The following is an 18,854-nucleotide window of genomic DNA, read 5'->3' on the forward strand; positions in this document are numbered from 1 at the left end:
AGAAAAAAATCTCCATGTAGTAACAAACCAGGAAGCACAATGAACTAAACACATCTAATGGAATAAGTGTAAAAGAAAACATTGCTTATAATCTGAATAATTAAAGGGGCTCCATACAGATTTTTTTGCCAAATCTTAAATATTAAAATTTGCCTAATGCACGTCGACCAAACCTACCAGTACACTGCACGCTGCGTCTTTCCATGGGGCCATTTGAAAAAATTTGCGAGCGGTTTGCTCACGCGTTAATATTATAACAACTTTGTCCAGAAATGTTATAACTTTAAAAAAATTTGATGAGACTAGAATTTTTGGTCTACTTCAGATCAGAAATATAATATACATACACACCGATTATGCCTACTCAAAAGTAATCACTGGTCCAAATCAATTAGCCACATCTTTTTTATTTTAGAAAAATTGAGACAAATAATGAGCCAACTACGACTTACTTAAGTAGCTTTAAATTGAGCTACGATAGCGAGGAACAACTCTCCATCTCGAGTTATCTGGGTTGTATGCAGATTAATATATCATTAAAAAATAAACAGATATCAAAAGTAAGAGCGTTCAGTTGTCCTTTGACAAAATGAATAAATACAGATAAATAATAAATTAAAAAACAAACAAAACGTGTCAATTTAAGTACTTTACCCTTTTTATTCTTTAAAAAATCTATACACTGTTGACAGTGAATTTTTTTGTGGCACCCAAAATTAGCACACTTGTAAATTATGCTTGGTGGAAGGAAATTTTGGTTGACAATGTTCACTATTATGCTAGAGTTTAATATTATGCTGGTACAGAAAAAAAGAAAATGCAAGCATCTTGACAGACTACTTCTATGCAAGTGGTGGACGCACTTACACTAAGCTCCCCCTTCCCCTAAGCATATCTACTGCTCTAATTGTATACAAGATTCCAAACATACATTAAATAAATAAATAAATAAATAAATAAAGTTAAACAGTAAGTGTGCATATTAGATACTATAGTTTTAAACATGTTTCTTTATAATTGTCTTTAAAATATGTGTCAAGAACACTTAGTATCTAAATTAGCTAAATTGATATTATAATAAAAAACAAATATCTATCAGCATATATAATTTTATGGCATAGAACGCTCCATAGCACCTGATTATATTTATATTAGATATGTCATTGTAAATGCCATCTGCACAAGTTTTTAAACAAATTGTTCTGGTTTTCTTTGTATGCAAAAAATAACCATTCAACAGTTTCGAACTCATGAAGTAAACAAAATGCCTGCATGAGTTTATAACTGTGCAAGATTAAAGAAAAAACGTACTAAAATTTCAGTCAATGAACCCATTTATATCTCTTGAACTTGGGTTTTTATATATCAATAATATCTAGTAAGGAAAAGAGTCATTTTTACAATAAATCTGAAAAAGCACCAAACATATTTTTTTCTAATTTTCCATCTTCACCAATCCTTGCTCCAATTCTTTCATTATTCTTAGACACAGTTCTTCTTGGAATGGAAGAGTTGCACACTGTACAGTGACAGGCAATCCCTCACTGCCTTCACAACCCTGAAACAGAAATACTATCTTTCTCACAGCTGAAGATTTTTTGATTTTCAAAAGACAAAAATCATCATGCCCTATGATTTGGTGAAGGAAGAATCCACTTTGTATCCTTCAAATAAAATAATGACAAAGTGTAATTTCTGCCCACATTTGGTTAATGAGAAGGCATTCAATACCACATTACACCATCAGATGATACAGAACCTTGAATAAATGAAAATAATTTTGGATAATGACTTCATTCATAGCATGTCGATCACAAGGTTGGGTTCATCTACATGACAAATGTGCTCAATTTACTGTACAGTGGTTTGCATTTAACACTTTTACTAAATATTCAGATCAATCACTTAATGTATTAACTCATCTAATTTTTATATAACTGTTTTGGTAATTAGCTAATGACTTCACTTGATTTCTTCTGAACTGTTTCTTAGCAATTAACCTGATAATATGAATCACTATATTACAGCTATGATGAACTATTGTCAACAGAATTATTTACCCTTTTCACCACTTTTTCATATTTGGAATTTGGCTTGTATTGCTTCAGTTTTTCTTCATCGTTTGCTGTCACTTTGGTGACAGGAATGATGCCTGTTGGGTAGTTAAGCAAGTTGAACAACCAACTGAACCTCTCTATGCCTGAAAGATGTGAAAATGATGTGGATTTTAAAAAACAACATAAAATAAAAAGGTATGCAAGTATGCTTAAAAATGCACTACAAAGTCATTAAATGGATAAAACTACTTCTTGTCAGATGCAGTTACAACATCATACATCTTCAATCAAATTTATCATATTCTGATGATTTAATTAGAAAAAAAAAACAACTTTAATGGCTTCAAATCAGATTACATTCCAATCAAGTCAATGTTGATAACAGTACAACCCAGCACCTAAATGAGTAACAACATATTTTTTTGTACATTAAAAAAAAAATATTACTAAGAAATTCGAAGTTTATTTTGCTTTATAGCCCTAACTGATGCTATGACTGCCATTAAAACAGGCTCAACAAAAAGGTGACAAATTATCAGAACCCCACATACGTAATTTAGAAATATTGTCTTACCAACAGAATCAGCCATGTCACCAAGAGGAAGAGCCGTACAAGAAGTGGTGGGGCAGATGACAGCATCCAATCCTTGGCTTTGCCAAGCACTTTGGAATTCTCCTTTCCATGCCTTACAACAAATGTAGAGTTTTCTTTGAAAATTTGGACATTTCCAGTTCTGACTGAATGGTTTAAGATACCAGAGTATATCCCCCCACAAACACACTTGTATAGAAAAAATTGTAAAATGAACTAACAATATGTGAATTTGCACTAAAAAGTTACCTATGAATTTTAAAAAATCTTTCAAAAGTACAAAAATGCATTTCTTTCTCTGGGAACACAGTTCAATAAAATTACATGTATAATGTTTCTTGCTTCAGTTGAAATACTGATATTTGTTTCTTCTAACAAAAATAATCACATTTTCAAACTTACATCAGCTTCTTTACCATAGGAAAACCATTCATACATAGAACTGAAAAAAAAACACAAACAGACTAGAAAAATGACAAATATACACAGACCTAACAGAGAAAAAAAAACATTCTCACTGCTTTATTTTAACATAAAGAGGCAAATTTCAATTAATGGTACAATTAAAAGACATTGTTCAGTATTTCAATAAGTATGACATTCATTACAATTTTTTTGCAAATTACTACTGTCAAAAAACTTTCAGACTGCCTGAAAAAATCAATACCTGAAGGGTTTACTGGCATATAAAAACTTGGACATTAGACCGTCCTGCATAAAGAAAAGAAATTATCATATAAAAAACAGTTTTGAAAGCATTACAGAGTTGTAGGAAATTTTTTCTCAGAAATATGGCAATAGACCCCAACAGGTTGTATTAATTTCTGAATAACTGAAATAATCATACCATTATCAAAAAGGAAGACTTTTGTGTTTATTCAACTGTAAACAGAAAAGGAAAAAATCAATTAATGAGAAAACATTCATTTATTGAGATATTTTACTGACATCAATATGATCGGATACAGACAACAGAGTGCCTATCTGTGAATAGTTCACTTGTTTAGAAGTTCTTACCACTGGCTTTACCAGTACTGCCAAAACACTCCTAATGAAATAAGGTATCTTGAGAAAAATGTGATGGGCGATACATGTATCTCTTTTGTCCCCATAACTGAAATATAGAAAATAGAGTGGTTCATTTTATACTGAAATTCAAAAGTTACCTGGTGAATTATAACAAATAACAATTTTTAAAATCTTTTACTTAAAAATATTATGTCTAAATATCACTCAAGTTATCATGTACTGTTTTGCCCTGGCTTATGACTAAAGATTTTGCATTTATTTTATTAAACCATTCTCTTTGTCAATAAAATACTGATTATATTTTTATCAATTTGGTCTTGAAAAAAATTAATGTAGAGTGAGTTGTTTAGTAACACTTCTTTGCATTTGTTATTACTTTGCTAATGATGTTGAGATCCATGCTTTTTGAAATCCTGTTCATCTGGACCTCATCCACATTTGCTCATAACTGAATCCTGTCTGTGAATTTTAAAGCACCCTAACCCAACAGTATCAACAAAAGGGTGGGAAGACATTTTTGCTAGCACACAACAGAACTTACGATAAAAGCAGTGTTTCCTCAAGTTGGTCAGCCAAGGCAATGCGATGAAAATACTCAAAGGCTTTAGTATGAACATCTGGAGGAGTCCATGGCAGCAGCTAGGATAAGAAAAATCTCATTATACTAATATGTAAACTAATTGAGACCTTTTGGCTATTATTTAGATACACACACACACACACACACACACACTATCATTTACTCATGGTGACATTAACATTAACATCAACATTATTATAAACATCCCATAAGGACAGAAACAAGGCAGCAAAGCTGTCAAATGTACAGACAAAAAACAGAAAATAAAGATGCAAAATAGGTCATTTTGTCAATTTTGATGCGATAATAAATAATGCTTATAATAGCACTGTCAGTCAACACTGAATTTTAATCTTGCACAACAGGTAACATGGTCAATAACAGGAGCGGACCCAGAGATATTTTCTGACAGTATTACAAAGTATCTATGTTGATCCATCCTCCATTTTGATGGTCTTCCAACAGAAAAAAATAGATACCAGTCAATATAAACTTAATAACCTGACTGTCTTCAGGAAGACCCAGAAGATGGTCCACCCCTTCAATAAAATTACAGTTTCAGGACCATGAGAGTTCAAATTCACACTATGAAACTCTAAATATTTGAAAAATGATGACAGTGCATAAAATAATATTACATAATGTTTAAAGACATAAAAAACAATACAACTGCTTATGTGGAAATACAGAAAATGTGCAGAGCCCCAGGCAGATGAGAGTTAAAAGTCACAAATGCAAGTGTTTGAGAAAAAATTATAAAGGAAAACATAACAAAGCTAGAAAAGCACTTTGAGAGTGCAGACCTCTGCCAAGGCAGCAATTGTTGATTATTATTGATAATTGATTGATTATTGTTCCAGACCACCACCAAAAATTAATCATTGTCCTCTTTGGCCCACTTCCAGCAGTTCCTGAAAATTTCTGCAAAATCAGTCCATAACTTTTTGTGTTATGTGGATGACAGACAAACAAGGGTGAAAATATGACCTCCTTGGCAGAGCTTGAGGTAAATATAATTCCAATGAAGATGCTATTCAAACTTTTAATCTTCCAGTTTGATATATATATATATATATATATATATATATATATATATATATATATATAATTTAAAACTTATTTGCAATATTAAACAAAATTTACCTGCATAATTATCACTGCTTCCTTATTATTAATCTAGCAGAGAGCTTTACCTTTGGGAGTTTACGGGGAAATATCAACAAGTGTGCTTTATGTAATCTCATTTAATGGCCTATTAAGGCAAATGACTTTATAACTCTGAAATTAATCTAGTGATACCCAAGGGTAATTTACAGACTGACCCACTCAAAGGTCTTTCGGCCCATAAGTCACACTTTAAGAAAAGCACAAAACCATAATGCCCAAAATAGGAGACTACCAATCCTGATGCAATAATACATTATGTTTAACTGCACAGTCAACATCAACTTATGCACAACAGGTAACACAGACGAAATTAAAAGCATAAGGCTTCAGGCCCATCGGAGTTCAAGTTTATACTTAGAAAGTGCCAGAATGAGAAAAATGAAAATTTCACAAAAAATGCATAAATTCAATAAAAATGATAATCCAATAGAGCTGGTTTTCTCATATGAGCTGAAGCCAATCCTAAAAATCATACTTGTAAGTTAAAAATGATAATAAGTAGCACAGTTTTCTTTTCATAATGTTTGCAGTAGCAGTGCAAAAAGATTGTTGTCAATTTTGATGTAACATTACATAATAAATTAGAGAATAATTATCACCAATTTTTGTTTATTGACTATAAATAGGATGGACATGTAGAAAATATGATTACCATTCGGCTTCATGTCCATGGGAGCTCTGAGTCCCACAATGAATATGCCAAAAAGATAATGAATATTACACTAAAATGTATAGCTTCCAGAAAAAGAAGCCAATTAGACTGCTTTTCCAACTCAGGCTGCATTTTAGTCCTGTGTTTCTTTTTTGAAAGTTTGACAGTCATAAGTAACACAGTTTCCCCATAATGGTCATCAAGGCAGCAGCACCCAAAATTGTGTTTTCTTCTATTTTGATGCAACATTACATAATGCTTAACGGCATAATGACCATCGATTTTTAATAATAAAATATAAGTGTCATGAATTTTCAGAAAATGTGACTAGCATGGGTCTTCAAGCCCGTGGAGGTTCTAAGTCATACATTGAAAATGCCAATATGTGAAAAATTAAATTTTCACAAAAAAACTGCTTAACTACCAGAAAAATTTACCAAACAGACTGCATTGCCTACTGAAGCTGTATTTTAGTCCCATGTTTCTTTCCTGTAAGTTTGAGAACAGTAAGTGACATAACTTTCATTAAATGGTCATCATGGGAGCAGTGCCCAAAATAGGGGTTTCTTCAAATTTTGATGCAATATTACATAATGTTTTACAGCATAATAACCATCCATTTTTCATAACAAATTATACCTGTCATGGATTTTAAGAAAATGTGACTAGCATGGGTCTTCAAGCCCGTGGAGGTTCTAAGTCACATCTTGGAAATGCCAATAAGTAAAAAATTAAATTTTCACAAAAAACTGTTTAATTGCCAGAAAAATTTACCAAACAGACTGCATTGTCTACTGAAGCTGTACTTTAGACCCATGTTTCTTTCCTGTAAGTTTGAGAACAGTAATTGACATGATTTTCCTTAAATGGTCATCATGGGAGCAGTGCCCAAAATAGGGGTTTCTTCAAATTTTGATGCAACATTACATAATGTTTTGCAGCATAATGACCATCAATTTTTAATTATAAAATATTAGTATCATGGTTATTCAGAAAATGTGACTAGCAAAAGTCTTCAGGCCCATGGAACTTTAAAGTCACATATTGAAAATGCCAAAATGTAAACAAGACAGCACTGTTCTGAAATGGGTTTATTTCCATTTTTAACACTATTTTAACATAAAACAAAATAAACAGTTTACTGCCATTTTATATGACCAATGAAGAAAATTGATGAGATGGGAAAAGTATCAATAGAACAGTGTTAAATGTCCAACTTCCTCCATTCTGAGATTCTGAACATAGTGGATGAATGCATCTGACAAACTGCAATGATATGAGTTTATTTCCATTTTTGACACTTTATTACACAATACACGATAACAAGTTTACCATCATTTTTACATAATCAGCTAAAAATGTTGTAAAGATGCAGGAAATATCAAACAATCACTTTTACATTTCTTATTAGTTCAATTATGAGACTGTTAACATGCCTAAGAATTGAATCTGTGGAATTGTGAAAAAACAGCATAACTCCTAAAATAATGGCCCGATTATACTGATTTTTGAACTCAACCTGCATTTTAGTAAGATTGACCACTCCTGTGAGTACAATGACAATTGGCCAATCTGTTTTTCTTATATTGTGTTTACGGTGTTGCATATATGCTGAAAAAAGTGAAAAAAAAAGCATAACTTCCCTAAAAATTACCCGATCATGCTGATTTTCGAACTTGACCGGCGAATTATGAATATTCATCAGTTCTGTAAGTTTCAAACCAAAATGTAATACAGTTTTTCACTTATCGTGTTTACGGTGTTGCATATATGCTGAACAAGACAGCACTGTTCTGAAATGGGTTTATTTCCATTTTTAACACTTTTTTAACATAAAACAAAATAAACATTTTACTGCCATTTTTATATGACCAACTAAAAAAATTGATGAAATGGGAAAAGTATCAATAGAACAGTGTTAAATGTCCAATTTCCTCCATTCTGAGATTCTGAACATAGTGGATGATTGAATCTGACAAACTGCAATGATATGAGTTTATTTCCATTTTTGACACTTTATTACAGAATACATGATAACAAGTTTACCATGTTTTTTACATAATCAACTAACAATGTTGTAAAGATGCAGGAAATATCAAACAAACACTTTTAGGCATCTTATTAGTTAAATAATGAGACTGTTAACATGCTTAAGAATTGAATCTGAGGAAATGTGAAAAAAACAGTATAACTTCTAAAATAATGGCCCGATTATGCTGATTTTCGAACTCAACCTGCGTTTTAGTAAGATTGACCACTCCTGTGAGTATAATTACAATTGGCCAATCCGTTTTTCTTATATTGTGTTATCAGTGTTGCATTTATATTGAAAATAGTGAAAAAACAGCATAAATTCCCTCAAAATAGCCCAATCATGCTGATTTTCGAACTTGACCTGCGTATTATGAATATTCATCAGTTCTGTAAGTTTCAAGTCAAAAGGTAAAATGGTTTTCCACTTATCGTGTTATCGGTGCTGCATATATGCTGAAAAAAGTGAAAAAACTGCATAAATTCCCTAAAAGTGACCCGATCATGCTGATTTTCGAACTTGACCTGCGTATTATGAATATTCATCAGTTCTGTAAGTTTCAAGTCAAAAGGTAAAATGGTTTTCCACTTATCATGTTATCGGTGCTGCATATATGTTGAAAAAAGTGAAAAAACAGCATAAATTCCCTAAGAGTGACCCGATCATGCTGATTTTCGAACTTGACCTGCGTATTATGAATATTCATCAGTTCTGCAAGTTTCAAATCAAAAGGCAAAATGGTTTTCCACTTATCGTGTTATCGGTAAAAGTGCACGGCGACGGCGACGGCGACGACGGCGACGACAGACGCAGATGATGGCTATATGTACAGACACATCTGTGTCTGTACATAAAAAAATCAAAAGTGAAACACCCCAATTTCTTAATTTTCATGTTACAATGCACAAGTCTAAGGCCATTTTTCACACCAAGTGATGCAGTTTTCTGTACCACACCAATATGATCAGTGCTACATATAGCATGTAATTATACCATGAGGTTATTTACTTCCTATCACAAGTCCAAATGAACTTTTCAACCTTAACCCAGTTAACTGACCATACCAGGCATTACATAGAGGCTCTGTTTCAGTTGCTCTCTAAGAGCATATTCAGATTCAGGCATTGTACCAGGATCGATCTAACTATGCGGGGATTCTCACTAGAGTGTAATCAATGTAATCAGCTTAATTGTCTAACACACCTCCTCAAACAGCTAAGGGGTAACTTAGCCAAGTGCTCACAGAAGTAAATTACCCCCTAGCTGCTCTAGGAGGCATATCAGACAATTAAGATGATTACACTGATTGCAATTCAGCAAGGATTGCCTGCAGAGTTGGATCGATCCAGCTGGTAGGATGTCTGAATATGAACATACTAGTAATAGTCAGGTTATTTAGTTGTGAATCTATCAAAATGGGTTGTACAGTAAAACTGTGCCCCTCCATTTGACAAAACTGCTGCTTTGGTCTTGTACACTTGTACATACCAGATGTCCTTTTTTCTCAAGGACACTTTTGGCCAGCTGGACTGCTCTCTGCACTGCTGGCATTGCATCTCCGCCTCCATCATTCCAGTAATATCCTATCTTCAGAGGTCTACTGCTTTCATAGATCTGGCATGAAAATGATAACACACAATAAAATACCTGAGACAAATGGAATATAAACCAAAGGAAACAAACTAAGGGGTTCATCCCTTAAATACTCCTCCAGGAAATGTACCTATAATTACCAACAACTTTGGGAAATGTGCTACTCCAAAAACTTTGGAGTTCAGGATGCGGGGACTGTGGCAGTTCAGCCAATGTTATAAATTTTAAATTTTGTCATCGACTAAATAATTAAATGCCCCTACTTTAAAAAGATGATAATAAATATGATTAACCCAATTTTCATTGTAAAACAATTCTTCAACATACTGTACATGCATATTCAAAAATATTTCCCCTTACCTCATCTCTAAATGGAATTGGTGGGATGTAAGAGTCCAGCTCAAACATGTCTGGACACAACAAGGCCTTCATGATGACCACCAGACTGTCCACATCTCTGCCCATTGGCCCCACACAAAACTGTACTGAAATTGGAGCCATTTAAAATGTATACAATATTTTGTTATTAAAGGTTTCATTGATTTAGCTACAGTGTAAGTATTTTCAATAGAAATGTAGTTCTTTGGTCAGTATAGTTTGAGAAACAGCTGGTACTTTACAGTTTATATCTCAAGCACATATTAATGAAATCATGTCTACATTTCTATACAATATTGAAAGGAAAAGAATATCAAACTTTTTCATGCTGTAACAATGTCTGTTTTAGATGTGTTGCCATTTTTTGTGGTGTTAGGGCACTAATTATGTTAACTGTCCCCTATTAGTACCTGTATTAGTATTAGTATGTACTGTATTAGTACCTGTACGTATGAAGCAGATCAGTGACTTCTATAAATAGTATCAGCAGTTGTGGTAATCTTGTAGCAATCATGTTGGAAGTGTTGTTTCTTACTGTCAGGTGAGTCATACTGTCAGATGTTTTATACAGAGTTCATTTCTAACCCACTTACAGTGTTTGTTTCCTGACATCTGTGGGTGGTTCCCTTTGTTGCTGAAATATCACAAATAATATTTGCTGGTAATTACGCTAAATATTCTATTTCTTTAATTTAAACTCTTTATATATAAAATGTGCTTGACAATAACCTGTTTTATATGAATTTATATTTCAAATCATTAGAAAAAAAAACCTATAAAAAATTAACTGAAAAATTTTGACAGCTGAAATGAAATATTTTCATAATTAAGCCATCCCAAACCTTATTCTGTCCCATGAGGGTTTGAGTCCATACACTCCACAGAAAGCACATGGCACTCGTATGCTTGAACCAACGTCTGTTCCCAGTCCCACAATGCTGGCCCCTGCTGCCACAGCACTTCCTTCACCACCAGAGGAGCCGCCAGTCGCACGCGTCACATCATGTGGGTTTTTAGTCAAACCATATATTGGGTTGCTGCAGACGCCAGTTCTAATGTATAACAAATGTTACAGTTTGAGTGGAGAAAAAAGTTTGACTTGCTCACACAGGCACAATTGATCTTTAGGGAAAAATGGACCTCTTTCAAACCACTGAGCTAAGAAATCGAGAGAGAGAGAAAGAGAAAAGAGGAAAATGGCATACTTCAAAGCACTTACGACACTAAGGTTTGTGGGACATTAGTCTTCATAAATGGAATGGCTCCTTGTCTTTTCAACACCTGAAAATGATATTCATTTTATGTAGATTATTCTATGGAACAATTCACTCACTAATCATCCAGGAATTACATGAGAATCTTGGAATAATATAGCCTTACCCTTTACTCAATCTACTGCATTCAAAAGTCTGTGACACAGTTAAGCTAGCATACAAAGGTCCTAAATGCCCAGTTGTACAATCATCTTCAGGTCTTTTAGTAAGATTTTATTGAAACTGAGAGAAAACCTAAAGCTTTAACTGAAGAACAACACTGCATAAAATATATGTACCAATTACAGTCTTTAAATTTTATACAAAATGGAAAAATTAAAGAAAGAACTGCTTAAGTTGCAAGTGCAAGTTATATGTTGATTTTTTCTGTGTAAACTGTTACGCTGGAAATGATTAAAAAAACATGCACTCCCCACACATAACATACAGTGAAGGTGGAAGTGCACTAGTATAACTTTAATTGAAAATTTATTCTTGAAGTCACAAATGAGGGAAAATACCTTGACAACTGCAGAGTCCTCTTCCCAGGGTCTGTCTATCCAGTTGGCACAACCTAGTGTACAGTCATAGCCCTGAAATATGTAACATACAGAACTGTCTGTTTTTAACATAGCACCTCTTTAAGTAGTATAATCATATGTGTGTGCCTGTGTGTGCACCCAGGCATGTATTAACTGCAGCATGCTGTTAAGGAAAAGTATTGACAAAGTCCTATCAAGGCAGACATTCTTCAAAGAAAAACGTGATGTGTTTCAAAATAAAGGAAATATTCAACAAGTAGTCAGACTAACCTTTACTCCAATACTCTCTTTGATACTGACAGGTAAACCATGCAGTGGTCCTTTCTTGACTGCAGCATCACAGGTCTGGGCAGCAGCCTACAAGGACAAGAGCATCCTACATGCTGTTCATTTATCTTTATCTTTTTCTAATAACAGAACCTGCTTAGGTGTGTGTGTGTGTGTGTGTGTGTGTGTGTGTGTATGTGTGTGTGCACGTGCACGTGCATGCATGTACGCTACACGGTTTAAAAGAAGACCATAACATGTGTACTGTACAATTTTAAAAATTTATAATAAGTACCCTACTTAGCTTAAAAATTTACCATCATCTTTCTATAGAAAAAAAGGAAAAGATCCAAGAAATTAGTTAAAATTGCTTTATCCTAATTATCAAACATCTCATAACATCTCCCAGTCTAGTGGACATCTTACCTCAGCTTCCACAATTGGTGTACTGATGAAATTCAAATCCTTGTCACATTCAAGGGCCTGCAAAAGAATGGAAAATAGGATTTTTAAAAGCCATATCATTCCAACACTGAAGATGTGATCTTAGTTTATGACTCGACTAATAACATTATGAAAACAAACTAACAGAGAAAGGAAGAAAATTCTTGAAGATTCTAAATCAACAAATCCATATCTTTAATACCCCAATATATAGTTACAGGCAAAATAAACATATACAATGGGTATGATATTATAGACATATGAATTCTATAAGTAATCCTCAGTGATTAGTCAGATTTTTCGGTATGTTTCATTACTTCAAAACTTATTTGCTCTTCCCAGAATACTGATCATGCACAGCTATCTGTGAGACCAAAGTCAGGCATGAATTAACTGCCTCAAGGTTTCACATTCTGACTGACACCTGGTTTGTTACTGAGCATCAAGCAAATTCCCATTTCTCACAGTCTGAGTTGGTCGTAATTAAACAATGTCAGTCCTGCTCAAATGCCTTCAAAAAGCCCTGTTCCAGTGAATGAAGCTATTGGTCTTTTGGTATGTGGCTCTAACTCCACCAGGACTCTCGCTGAATGCAATCAGTGCATCAGATTAGGAGATTAGGTCCTATTTAGTGTCTCTGATGTGTGAAACTTATGCTAACAGTAAATTAGCCTTTTTCATCTTTTCCGGAAATGGAAATTGCATTGTGGGTAGGGGAGCCCTGCTACGTCGAAACACTTACAGTGGTGCTTAAAACCATGGCTGGGTTTACGTGCTTTTTGTCCCGCTACTACAATAACAGTAAGCGAGATCGACACATGAGGTTTAATAAGTTCCCAACAAACCCGTTAGAATGAAAAATATGGTAGAAAGAAAGGAAAATATAGCAAGTTTGGATCAAAAGCAGGGCACCGCATTTGCCCTGAACATTTCGAAGGCGGGAAGAAAAACTATAATATTAGGAGATCAACGGTGCTTTAATAAAAAACAGAAATGCTTAGTTAAACAACGGATATAAAGAACTATCGGCAAATAGAACTCGGGGTAAAAAATGCGAGAAAAAAAAACATTATAAAGATTTGAAGAAAAAATTGAAGAAAAGGCCGGGGCCTAAAAATTAAGAAAAGACTTCAAGCATGAGATTATGGAAAAAGAAAGTAAAAGCTTTGAAGTTTTACACGGGGATTCTACTTACAAAAAATTCAAGAACTTTCACGACTTTTTGTGTAACAACAAAGAGAAGGTTTGAAAAGTTTTGTATGTAATATCCTTTTTGTGTGTGTTTTATTGATAAGTGATCATTTTAAATGTTGTAGGCCCATCACAGGTTTTAGTCTCTAATAACCCTTAGCAGGGTGGGTTCTATTTTTTTTTAACGTGAGACGTTAATAAAATTTTTATTATTATGTATTCAGTCCTGTATACGTATTACTGATTTGTACAAACGGGGCTCATATTATCAAGATCAACAGAGACATACGAAGAAGAAAGTACATCGGCTCTTGTTGAATGCATTATCAGCGAAATAAAAAGTTATTTATTTCTGAACTCAATGACAAGAGAATTGGAAAATTCAATGGGCATATTTTTACAAAAAATGCAGAAAAGCCTTTCTGTAAGCTACACGTACATAATACATGTATGGTAAAGACAAAATGGATAATAAACATAATCCAACAACGTATTTGTAAAGTAATACAAATATGCTTAGTATTAAAGTAGGCCTACGTATATTTGACTGTCTTAGATAGTTGAAAAGTATGAAATGTGTGGGAAACACTTTATTTGAATGTTTTAATTGTCTGTGATTGAAAGCGATGAAAATACGCATAAAAACGTTTAAAAATCAAATAATTTGGGCTCTTGCTATAATTTTGTTTTTGTTTCAGATTGACAAAATTTTCATACTTGTCAGACCGAAAGGCTGACATTTTTTACCTGTCGTAAATTTTGTGCATATACTAGAGTAAGACACGGTAAACTTTAATTATCGTCTGGGAAAGAGTCGAGAATTCCTGTCTCACCTATTTAACACTTTAACATTTAAGGTTTTAATTACAGAGGAAAGGTCGTAGTTGTGGCCGCCCGCCTTACTGAACAATTGAACAAGTAACACCTGATGCCTTATCAGGTACCAAACGATTTAATCAGTTCACCGACGAACGATCTGCGTGTCAGTTTTACCTGTATACACAGTATTTACGAGTCAAACAATGCAGGAAATCTTTTCATTTTATCACTTTAAAAATCTCTTAAGATATCCTTCAAACAAGACATAAAAATCGTAATGAATTGACACTGCCGGTACATGAGGTGATATCGCCACAGCTTGCATACAACATGTACAAAATTGTGAAGACGTAGGCCTGCGCACCTGTCCACACTCTTGAAAGCTGTGTACGAGTCTACTGGCTATTTTGATTTTATATATAAAAAAATAACGAGTCTCTTTCGCATATCTTTATTATCGGAAGCATTTAAAAGAAGTCCGTAGCTTTAGTTCGTCATCACTATTGAAAGTGCAGCCAAGGCTCGGACGCTTAGGTGAAGTCTAGTTGTAAAGCGCATCGTATTTAAACTGAGAAAGAAAATATTTAATTGCTTGATTCTCCGTCCAAATAGCTGTTTCTTGCCTACAGTTTACGCATTTCTGTGCTTCAGCCACCTTTTTAGTTTGACAGAAAGCAATGCACGCTTCATACGACCTTTTTATATGCGCACCTTGTACATCATCTACACCTAGCATTGCCATGCTGGAAACAGCAGAGGACCACCATGACCCCTGTGGCGCGCGGTTCCTGTCATGCGCACTTCGTATTTCCGCAAAAGATGAAAAAGGTTAATAGGAGCTCTAATGCTATGAACTTCATGCATTATATACTTTACCTTGTGTTGGAATGCATGAAGAACGTCTACTGCAAGGAGTTGTCCACTTTTTAGCTGACCCAGCAGTGCTTTGGTGGGTAGGTTAGTGATGCTATCGATGGTCTCCTCAGAAAGCTGAAATTAACCAGATGAATGATCGTTTTTGTCTGGCATATGTGAAGTAATATAAAAAAAGGTATACATACTATTAATGAGTATCCCTACTACACAATCTGTAACAATGTTTTGGTTCATCATTCTTTTACAATGTAATTTCTTCTTTTATAATAGAGTTAAAATTCAAGTGAGAAAGGTACACATGTACAGCCATAGACTGCAGAGCACTGTCCATATTATCATATACTTACTTGTAGTTAATGAGGGGAAATTGATTAAGAAATCCATGTGGGTTCATTACATGTAATTTGCCCCCTCGTTTGTATTTTGAGACCATTTTATCTAATAAGATTTTATCTAACAAGGGTAAATATGAGGGTTCTATAAAGAGATAATGAGGGATGAAGGAAAGGTCCGAGATAAAGATTCATTCAGCAAGGGATTTACACCTGTGTTTACCCATATTGCCCCCCCTCCCCCCCCCCCCTCCCCCAATATTCACCACATCTTAGGCTTAGCCACTGGTTTTAAAAATAATTCGTTTAAATACAACTTACGTGGTGCTTATGTTTACCGTATTTTACAGCCTCTGCGTATGTCTCTGACTGTACATGACTATTCCGCACGATGTCTATCATCTTTTGTCTCTCCTCGCGTTTTCTATTTCGCTTTCCAGCATTTTTGACCCTCAACCCGAACCATTTCAACCAGGCCCAGACGAAGTGCACGCCGATGATGCCCGCGACTGCTAGTAGTACTTGGCGGTGGCCAACAGTTGACAATTCATCAACTATTTTGTTTCTTAGCTCATTAAATTGCATATTTGACGTTTTTTCTGCTTTCAATACTTTTTTGCGTCGTGTTTACAGTCTTATCGACATCCGTCGACACAACGTGTAATCTCCTTTAGTAGGTCAATCAAGGTCATGGGGTAAGGCCAAGATGAGACCCATCCCAATTTGTTTTAAATCGTCACTGAATCGTAATGTCAGTCTGAATAAGTTGTGAAAATGTAACTGTTCCTACAAAAAATACCAGTGAAATCATCAGAATATTTAGCCCTACAGATGAGCAATTAAGTATTTTTAGTTAAATTAAATCGTGTTTAGTGAAGCTGTTTGGCGAGTTTTTATAGTATTATGAATGCGTTAGTTGTGCTGCACTGCTGCGCCAATGCTTCTTTGTTGAAATATTTGTGTGAAAGCCCCAATTTTAGACCTAAATGATGTCTGTTGGGTGTGTTTAGACTTTTTTATGTGTCATAGGTGCAGTTTAGTGATTTTGACCATATTTAAGATGATTAGAAAAACTTCCGTACTTAAGTGATTTATGTTGGTGTTTTTATTTAGAATATCGATACTTTTAACTAGGGCCTAATATATGGAATTTGAATTCAGTTTCAGTAACCAAAACATTATGATTATTTTTTTGCTTTTAAATGCCAAGTTTAGTTTGTTTGAAATTTAAAAAACCGTAGGTCCTCATCTAACAGCTTTCATGTTGGCCCAGAAACCTCAATTTTTTCCCCGCCAGTTGTCAGTCCCGCAACTTTTGACAGGTAGGCCTAAATGAAAGAAATAATTACTGTATATGATTTATTCTTTGACTCAAAAACTACCGGGAACCGAAAAAAGTGTACATTTTAAATGTAGTGTGCAATAAGTCCCAATGCAAGTATATACTTAAAGATTTTACATTAAAAATTATATAAAAAATTGATAACAGCTATTTTAGTGCTAAGTAAAACCCGTGTTCAAATAATTCATTATTACAGATAAGCCTAAATTTATTTAATATAATGAAAGTGCAATTCAAACTAAGACAGGTCCAATTTGAAGGTAAAAGAAAAGAAGACAGAAGAACATTTCAATACCAATGTATTGTTTACTTTGATGTTCTTTGACTTACATGCTCTCAGGCCGTTTCGTTCACTTTCAGGGCGAATGCCTATCGGCGCGCGCCATGTCCAAAATCCTACCTTCTCCCAGGACCACAGATTGGTTTTTCACTTGTTATGCACAGATGTGTTAATTCATGGCACCTTTCTGCACTTTTCAATTAATCTGCAGCCTTGGTAGAGGGTACCAAAATCCTGAGATAAAACAGAATCAACAGTTAATCAGGTTAATTGACAGTGTAAGTTTTTATCTGTGTATATCATTATTTTGTAAAAATGTGCATGTTTCCAGATTGTTTAAAGTAATTGGTCAGACGTGTGCTTGGTTATTGAATGTTTAAAAAATCGTGATTTACGTGAAACATTCAAACATGATTAGTCCTGTTGTGTGTAGAATATCAAAATTAGTAAAATGCCTTTTCTCTGATTGTGTTTTCTTTTAGAACCTAACTACAAATTACAATTAATTATTTAACTTTTTGTATGTTTATGTTGACTTTGACACATATTTCTATTGCACTTCCCTAGCTATGATGAATGATATGATAATGATAATTTATTCAGCTTATAATGTTCCGGTTAACATTGTTAAATGTCTGTTTCTTCACTACTGTTTGTAGTAGGCCTATTGTTTGCTTATAAAATTAAATAAATAAACAAATAAATACAAAAGGTATAATATTAAAGGTATTTTTCAATTTTGTGAAGTAAGTATACCATAATCGAGTACATTTTTTATGGGCTTCTTTGCCCTTGAAAATCAATAGTTTTTGTCTTGTGTGTGAGGAGAAAACAAAAAGAAATATTTATTTACAAATAACATTTTAGTATTTCTACGTTAAATGTATAACGGGTACACAAGTGAAAGATCTGAGTTATCATTTTGAATTTAACCATATGGAAGCTTGAGTGAAAATGTCACCTTAATGCACCAAAGCGTTAAGTATGCTAAAATTTACTTGAGAGAGACAGCACTGGCGGCTGTTGGCTTCGCCCAACTAAGGATTCTCGGCCAACAAATTTTTACTTGCGGCGTGGCCAAGTAAGTTTATTTGTCGTAGAATCCTTCGTGTTCTTCTAAATCTTAATATTCTGTCATTTTGCCAACTGAGGCTATTTCTGCCTCAGGATCTATTAGGGCGCTCGTTATGCAAGGAGTTCTTTGGGGCTTGTAACTTTTTTCGCTGGCTTAAAATGTAGGTCCCTATCTAAGGTTATATTCATAGACAAACTGTAATGTATTTCGGTACTTTTTCGCACTGCATTCTCCAGTGCAATTGGCATCGGTTAGTTTTCTCTCGGTGACTCAAAAATGAATGCTAGCATGGTTAATTTGCTATAAAAAAGACAGTAAAATGTATCGGCGGCAATCGTACAAAAATACCCATT

General features: G+C 34.1%; 1 protein-coding gene across 1 annotated transcript; it reads right to left on the reverse strand.

The window, feature by feature from the left end:
* Positions 1 to 636: 636 nt before the first annotated feature.
* On the reverse strand, positions 637 to 16,503 carry LOC106180133 (fatty-acid amide hydrolase 1). Its single transcript, XM_013564029.2, has 17 exons — positions 16,126 to 16,503; positions 15,473 to 15,586; positions 12,569 to 12,625; positions 12,146 to 12,232; positions 11,855 to 11,926; positions 11,300 to 11,361; positions 10,923 to 11,132; positions 10,674 to 10,714; positions 10,063 to 10,187; positions 9,598 to 9,723; positions 4,220 to 4,317; positions 3,667 to 3,763; positions 3,317 to 3,360; positions 3,052 to 3,091; positions 2,632 to 2,743; positions 2,061 to 2,200; positions 637 to 1,558 (listed from the first exon to the last, which is right to left on the reverse strand). Exons 1-17 carry the CDS (start codon positions 16,387 to 16,389, stop codon positions 1,436 to 1,438), a joined length of 1,812 nt encoding a protein of 603 aa, XP_013419483.2. The 5' UTR covers positions 16,390 to 16,503; the 3' UTR covers positions 637 to 1,435.
* Between the last annotated feature and the right edge of the window lie 2,351 nt (positions 16,504 to 18,854).

The sequence above is a fragment of the Lingula anatina genome, chromosome 1 (genome assembly GCF_051362555.1).
Source record: "Lingula anatina isolate TDL-2025a chromosome 1, LinAna3.0, whole genome shotgun sequence".
NCBI lineage: Eukaryota > Metazoa > Brachiopoda > Lingulata > Lingulida > Lingulidae > Lingula > Lingula anatina.